Source organism: Oreochromis niloticus, linkage group LG19, assembly GCF_001858045.2.
Source record: "Oreochromis niloticus isolate F11D_XX linkage group LG19, O_niloticus_UMD_NMBU, whole genome shotgun sequence".
Classification (NCBI taxonomy): Eukaryota; Metazoa; Chordata; class Actinopteri; order Cichliformes; family Cichlidae; genus Oreochromis; species Oreochromis niloticus.
Window position 1 is genome coordinate 14,768,811 of NC_031983.2, and position 8,170 is coordinate 14,776,980.

Consider the following 8,170-nt stretch of genomic DNA (forward strand, 5'->3'; position numbering starts at 1 on the left):
TTATATAATTCCCCAACATCTTGTGTCAGAAAAAAAGATCAAACATCCTCCAGCTTCTGTCTTGTGAGGGGCACCAGGCAGGGATGCCCACTCTCTCCTTCACTGTTTGCAATTTTTATTGGTCCACTAGCAGCAGCAATTTGACAGGGTACAGTAAATAAGGGCTTAAAGTGCAAGAATGCAGAACATAAAATCAGTCTTTATGTGGACAATGTGTTGCTTTTTCTCCAAAACTCACAAACCAGTCTCTCTGGATTAATTGCATTCATAAACTCTTTTTCAAGAGTTTCAGATTATTCAATAAATTGGTGAAAATCTACAGTTCTTCCAATTAATTGCTCCTTCCGTAATTCTTCTTCTACCCCACTGCAATCTGGAAATATCAATTATTTAGGTATTAATGTCTCTCCTAAGCTTGCAGATTTAACTAAATTAAACCACATCCCCCAAGTAGAAGGCAATCTGGCTAGATGGAAATCTCTACCCATATCATCAGTGGCGTGTCCAGTGGCTTGGGGGGCACAGGCCACCCCCCCAACCAGACTGGCCACCCCAGGTGCCACCCCGAGGCTAAAACAATAAAATTCAATGAAACAGCAAATGTACGATTATGTTTTCACAGTGAAGCTCAGATATCCGAGTGTAAGTGAATGCAGCATGGGCTTCTGCACTATGAGCAGCAAAAGTAGGAGAGCCAAGCACGAAAGACGGCACCGCAGAAAACAATTTTTCGGCGAAGATTAACAGGTTAACATAGCTGGACTGTCCATCGGGCATACCGGGCATTTGCTCGGTGGGCTGATGACTTTTTTTTTTTTTTTTTTGTAACAGCATTAACAATGAAAGTTGGTGGATTGGCCAGATGCTGGCCGGTGTGTAAAAATAACTCAGTTGTTTGGTGGTGGCTGTGGCGGAGCTTCCACGGAGGCCAGCAGGTGGATGAGGGAAGTGAAGGCAGGAGGAGGAGAGACCCGAGGCGGCCGCCGGTCCGAGTGTCAGGTGAACTGAACTTCAGGTAAGAAGTTATGACCTGCAGTCTATGTGGGTCAGATATAAACCAAGTTTAGGTGGAGTTTATTTTCGTTGTGCTGACTTTTTACAGTCAGTTACAATAACTTGTACTGCGTGCTAGCTAGCATGACGGAGTTTCTGTACAGCTGGGTGGGTGCTGTGATGTTACTGATAGTGAACTTTATTTTATTCATAAGGTTAGTTAGTAGAGTTGTCAACGGCTCCTTAAAAAATGGAATGGTCCCTCATTCAGAGAAAATATTACGCATTTCGTGTTGAGCTGAGAAGAGACGCAGTTTGTCCCGGACTACAGATAGAATGAAAAAAAAGACACAAAGCTGGAGTTATTCTGTCATTACGCTGCACAGCTGCCTCTTCTCCTCTCATTCTCTCCCCTCCCTCTCCTGTTGGTACTTCAATCATGAAACTGATCAATGATCAGCTGATCGGATTTTCTCTCTTGTTTATTTATCGCCCACTTTGCACCAGAAAGAGGAAACCAGCAGATGTTGCGCTAAACAACAGCAGCACGTTTAAGCTTGATCAGCTGTTGTTAGAATTTATTTAATAATAATTTCTAGTATCAGCTGATGTTTGCTGGAGCCACAGCTGTAAAAGCTGCTGGTCATGATGTCAGTTTGGATATGTGGTGAGAGGGAAACATGAAAATGAAACCAGGAAATGTTCTTACTGACTCATCAGAGCTGAACAGGTGATGGAGAAACAGGTTTACCTTTTAGGTGACATGAATGAGTTGAAGGGAAGTTATGAACTGTTTCTGAGAGACAAATAACACCAGAATCCTTTTCTAAGTAGCTGACAGCTGGTAACTGTGCAGGGGCGGATCTAGCAAAGTTTTGCCAGGGGGGCCAGGTAGGGCATTAACAGGGAAAGGGGGGCACAAAGAAATACTTTTCTTTCTTATACTCATTTAAAATATCTAGCTTTTATTAAATAGTTATTTGAATCTTGCAAACAAAGTTTTAATCTGACGTAAAATGTATAGAAATCATACATATACCAAAAAGACCGTGTACATCACTGTCACAACAGCGTTTGTTTTCATTCAAAGGCTTTATAGCTTTAATACCTGGTGGGCCGGTCTCTAGTCAAAATGCCCAATTTTTTGTCCCAGTCCAGCCCTGCAGGTTAATACTGGCAGTGTCACCATGCCAGCTGACTGTATTTCATCATCAGCCAGTGTTGTTCTTTATACATCAATATTACCAAAGTTTATGATAAGGCAGCATAGAAAGTATTTACTTCCTTTCAGGTTTTATTCAGATGTTTGTCTTTTCATTTGTTTCCCCACTTTTTTCCTGTTTCAAAATCAAACACCAGTTTGTGAGAAGATTATCTTCTTTTTTTAATAGACAGATAAAGTTTTGCATTGGCTAATTTGCCAATTGTATGTTAAAAATGTTCGTATTTTAATATTCAAAAATGTTTTTGCCCAAAACATATGTGCATTATATGTCAGTAAAATTACTATGCAAATATTGCTGTCCTTGAATGCTGAGTAAACACTGACAAAGCACTGATTGTATCTCTTGTACTTTATCAATGCAGTATCTAAAAACTTTGCACCGTAGTGGTTAAAATCTCATTCTAATAAGAGTTAAAAGCACATTCGGTTATTAGGTTTATAGGGTTATTGAATTATGGTTAAAGGTTGGTAGAATTTTTTTTTTAACATTATCTGCCAATTACATCTGACACCCTTCTCCAAATCTGTGCCCCTACCTGGCCCCCCCAACAAAAATTTTCTAGACACGCCACTGCATATCACTGATGGGAAGGGTTGCCGCAATAAAAATGATGGTCTTGCCAAAAATAAATTATTTTCAATGATCCCAAGTAAAACATCACAAGATTGGTTCAGGTCTGTAGATTCATATATTTCTAATTCATGATGTACTACATAACAAAAATATGATTAACTTTCCAGATTGGAGTTGTAAAGGAATTAAATACTTGGAACATGTGTGCACATCAGAATTCTGACTTTTTCTCAGAAAGTGTGCCCACTTTTTTTTTTGCGGAGGCCCTAATCCTCTTCTGTAGAAAAGAGAGATTCTTGGCACCATTAAAAAAAATGCACACACCTTATTTTTAAATGCTCAGAAGTTTATTAGGTTTATTAAGTTTTCAATGGGACATTTTGGTCAAAGCAGAAGAAAAATAGATGCAGATGAGTTTTCTTCCACCTCTTCAGACCAGAGGGTAGCTTGCTTTATTAGCAATCCCACAATGGTTGCTTTTGTTCCTGACCATCTTAATGTATCCCTCCTCTCCCCATCCAAGACCCCAGCTACAGAAAGGAACAAATTAACAACATTTAGCAGCTAAGCATGAGTTATGTTCACACTAATAGTTCAATAGCATTTAGAGACACAATGATCACCACTCAGTAAATTAAAAAAAAAAAGAGTGAAGCACATGAATTAAAAAATTACCATCACATGTGGGTATTTACCTGTTCTTGACCAGCCAGTAGTCAAGTCCATCTTCAGCACCATAACCCACAACCAGCATAGCATGGCTCAAGTACACGTTGCTGCAACTCTCCTCAACATACACTCCTAGAATTACATGTCAGTCAGACTGAGAAGTACAAAAAAGAAACACTTTCTATTTCTTTTTCTTCTTTTTAAGATATTTTTGTTGGCACTGTCAATAGCCACACCTGTTTGGTAGAATTGGAAGGACTCATGAGAAGCATCCACGGCTATAGATATCGGTCCGATGGCGGCCACTGCCTGCTTCAGAGCTTCTTCATCCTGTTTCACATTAGTGTAACCACTGCATTGGGCACCAACAGAATTTGCGTTGTAATGGCATTGTCCATCCTAATTGAGAGAAAATATATCATAATTTATTACAATTTGTTACTGTAGTGAGACATTATGAAGTGGCAATCAAAGTTATATAGCAAACAGAGCATTTACAGTACTATGTTGTTAAAGATGGATTTTTAAGACATTAATAAAGTAGCTTTTACTGTGGGCTATACATGACTTGGAGCGACTATGTATTTTGGCAGTATTGTACACCACTTTATACACTTTTGTCATTAATAACAATTTCTAAATGAATTGAGCTGCAGCTCCAACTTTGATATCTAGGAAGAGATAGGAAGGTCAAGCGATAAAATACCTTATAGTGTAAAAAATTCAACTATTGTTATTTACATCAACAAGAAATGTGATCTGACATGTTTTTGAAATATTGCTGTCTATTTACCCTAGCTTCATAAGTGTATGATTCCTCAGTTTGAATTCCTCCATTGTCTTTGATGTACTTAAAGGCATTGTTCATCCAGCCTCCATTGCAGCCATGGTTGCCGAAGTTGCGACTGCAATCAACCAACTGCTGCTCACTAAGAGACACCAGATTTCCTGTCTTCTTGAAGTGCTGACCCTCCAGTGCACCAGTCTGCAATAAGGATGAGTCAGTTGAGCAAAGTTTTCAAAGTTACAAAAATGCACACTAAATTATATACACTTACTGCACTGAAAGCCCAGCAGGAGCCACACTGCTCCTGATCCTTGACATTAGTGACGTATCCCTGTTCCCTCCAGTCAACAGTATCGGACAGGACTGTACCTTTAGGCAGGCCATTGAAGGTAGAGCCACGGTGAGGCAGAGAGGCATTGAAGGAGCCAAGACAGCTCAGTTTTTTGTACTCTTCATTTTCCTAAAGAGGGACAACATTCATGAGGTTTTTGTTGCCAAATGCCATGTAAAATTGCAACTGAACATATTGATGAAAATATAAATGCTGAAGGGTAAAACCAAAACAACATCTTTTTCTGCACATACCATATCAGCAAAGTAGGTCATCCCAAGGCGGAAGGACTTCAAACCCAGGTCAGCCAAAGCATTGTGCTTTAGCACAAGTTTACGGTTGTTGAGCCAGATCTGCTTCCTTTGAGTCTCCTCTGATGGAGAGTCGTAGGATTTTTCTGTCAGTTAAAAAAGGAAAATTAAATATCATCATTAAGTATAAAAAGAAAAAATTACAAATCTTGCCAAACATTATTAAAAGCATTTAGCAAAAGGCTAAAATAAAAATGGAGTGGAAGAGATCTACTGTCTCACCAAACTTGAGCTTCCAGGCATGAAACTCCATGTCTTCCAGAGACATGCGGCCACAGCTGGATACAGCCAGAACAGCAGCAACAGCTAGAAGCAACTTCATCTTGACTAAAAACAAGCTGAAACAGACACAGATCCTTTTGACTTACAGGAAACTAAACAGCTTGTGTCTGATGTTTCCAACATCAGCTTTAAAATGCTTTCTGTCATGATGTTGGATGTCGCTTTCCATTACTGCAGTATGCACTCTATTTCCTTCTTTCTTTTTTTTAAATTCTCGTTTTTCAAATGAATAAATCTCTGTTTTTTTCTTTTCATGGGTACAACACTAAAATGTGTATTTACATTTGTCTGCATGTTATCTGTGTTGTAGCTACTTACCTGTCTCAGTGTCTGCGTCTGTCCCGAAGACTGAAGTATAACCACATGGGAGGAGTGCTTATATAGCTGACTACAGCTATTCCAGCTGCTCGTAAACAAACAGAAAGAATGTCAGATATAAAAAGAGGTGGAGCTATACATTAAGAAGAGGATCACATGAGAACATTTTATTTAACAAAAACAGCAAAGCTAGTTAATTTAAGTGTCACGAGTCATTCTTTTGATGCATAATCACCAAATCTGCACTTTATTGTATGATTTGACAATGTTGTACAGAGCTTTGAGAGATATCACTGAATGCTCTGTTTTTGATTTTAAATTACCTTATGTCAAATGAAAGTAGTTTAAGCTAGCTGAGTGCAAACAATTTCATTTGATATATTAATCGAATGAAACAAGTTTAATCTGCAATCTTTTGAAATACTTAAAATACATAATGTAAAATCATAAAAATACACACTTAAGAGACATGGTCAAGTTAAGTTATTTAATTTTACTTTGACCACCAACCTATTTTGTCACTTGAATTCTTTTGTACTTTTGCAAGCCACTGTAACCACAAAGAGAGTTGGATAATGCAACCATGATTACGCATCATTGGTTTGAAAAGTTCTGGAAAAATTCTCTCTTATGTTGTTTTACTTACAAGCACCATTCTGTTAATGGCAGTTATATTTTTCATTAAAAGAAACTGTTCATCCCTTGTTTACCCTCCAGAGAGATGGCTTAGAGACCCTGGCTTATTTGAACAAAGTCTGATATATTGATCTTACAATGACATATTCACTTTAGCTCTGCTAAAGGCATATTTATAATTATGTATTGTCTTCAAGGCATATATCAAAGTCTAACTGCAGCTTCAGTGGAAATGGTACAACTCATAGATAGGGATGGCAGTTGTGAACAGGTTCTCTACTAGAACAAAATTTTGCAGTGAGAGTACTGACAGGAAAGACAGTGTGTTCTAGTGGGAGGGTACATTATTGGCTAACAGGCAAATTTGAAATCCTTTCCCTTACATCCAAAGTCTTGAATAATCAGGAGCTATCTTATCTTATAGACCTCATAGTGCCTTATCACCCCAATAGAGGATTTTGCTTTCAGACTGCTAGCTTATTTGTAGTTCCCAGATTATAAAGTGTAAAAGTAAAATGAGAGGCAGAGCCTTCCAACGGATCTATCTCCCATTATGGATGTGGGAGACAGACACCCTCTGTACTTTAACGATTAAGGTTAAAACCTTCTTTTTTGACAAAGCTTACAGTTAGGGCTGGATCAGGTGAATTGTCCATTAATTATGACTAGGCCCACAGCAGCCTGGGCCTTCCCATGATGAACTGAAACATTTCTTCTTCACTTAGTGCTTCTCTTACCGCATTTAATGATTAGTTGGTATTCATCTCTGTCTCTCTTCCACAGTGTGTCTTTATCCTATCTTCCTCCCCTCACCCCCAACCAGTCATAGCAGATAGTCTTCCTCTCAGCAGGTGGAGATGACTTAAACCCTTTTTGTAGAGTGCATTTGTGTTCGTGGACCAGTCCAGTTTGCTATTGAGGTGAACACCCAGGTATTTGTACTCCTCCACCGTTTCAGTGTCCAAACCCTGGATGTTCACTGGTGTAATAGGGGGTGGCTTCTTGCTGAAGTCAATCACCAGCTCCTTCGTCTTGCTGACATTGATGCGAAGATGGTTCTGTTTAAACCAGCTGACGAAGTCATTGATGACCCACCTGTATTCCAGTTCGTTTCCCTCCGACACCCGGCCCACAATGGCGGTATCGTCTGAGAACTTCTGGAGATGGCAAGTGTTCATGTTATAACTGAAGTCCGCAGTGTACAGGGTGAAGAGGAAAGGGGAGAATACTGTTCCTTGTGGGGCCCCCGTGCTACAGACTATCACCTCAGACACAGTCCCGCAGCCTCACATACTGGGGTCTACTGGTGAGGTAGTCAATAATCCACGAGGACAGCTGATGGTCCACTCGCGCTCCCTGCAGCTTATAGTTAATAAGAACAGCTTGTTAACTCTGTTGTGTTCCAATTTGGGTTTGCATATGAATAAAAAAAAGTATTTCACTGGAATTGTTCTTCATTCACATGAACTGAAGTTTTTGTAGTTCTCTCACTGTGTTTGTGAAAGAAAAAAGGTAAAACATCAATTTTAACTTGGCACCATCTTTATAATGTCAAATAGCCCTATGTGCTGCAATGTTTGCTGGTGTTTTTTATTTTCCTTTTAACTGGTATAGGGAGAACGAGAAGAAACAATGGAAAGCAAGGGTTTTGGAAGGTCACTGGAGGCTAGAAACCCATGTAACATGAGGTTTTCTTTTTTTTTTTTTAAAGCACTTTCTAACCTTTATTTGCTAGGCACAGGGAAGAAAGGACAGGAAAGTGGGAGCAGAGAGGGAAGGGAGAAGACACGCGGCAAAGGCCAGTGGGTCAGATTCAAACCCAGGACAGCCGCTCTCAGCCGTTTGGCATGTGGTTGCCTGCTCAATGCACTGAGCTAAACCGGTGCCCATGAAAGAGCATTTTAAAATACTACAGTGATGGCTTTTACATCTTATGGCAACTCGGGTGTCAACATTTAGACTAAGTATACTTCAGCAAAAGAAAAGAAGAAGCTGAGGACAGATCCACCAACCTTAAATTTGGAAATCAACTAAATTAAAATTT

The 8,170-nt window shown here is 39.4% G+C and overlaps 1 protein-coding gene across 2 annotated transcripts; it reads right to left on the minus strand.

The window, feature by feature from the left end:
* Positions 1-3,099: 3,099 nt before the first annotated feature.
* Positions 3,100-7,499, minus strand: LOC100705980 (cathepsin L1). 2 transcript variants are annotated; one of them, XM_019349197.2, is made up of 9 exons: positions 6,864-7,499; positions 5,491-5,575; positions 5,113-5,228; positions 4,834-4,976; positions 4,520-4,708; positions 4,255-4,446; positions 3,698-3,860; positions 3,488-3,593; positions 3,100-3,322 (listed from the first exon to the last, which is right to left on the minus strand). In XM_019349197.2, exons 3-9 carry the CDS (start codon positions 5,210-5,212, stop codon positions 3,223-3,225), a joined length of 993 nt encoding a protein of 330 aa, XP_019204742.1. In that variant the 5' UTR covers positions 5,213-5,228; positions 5,491-5,575; positions 6,864-7,499; the 3' UTR covers positions 3,100-3,222. The 2 variants fall into 2 exon arrangements, with proteins under 2 accessions (XP_019204742.1, XP_019204741.1); XM_019349196.2 differs by lacking the exon at positions 6,864-7,499 and having other exon boundaries at positions 5,491-5,774.
* Between the last annotated feature and the right edge of the window lie 671 nt (positions 7,500-8,170).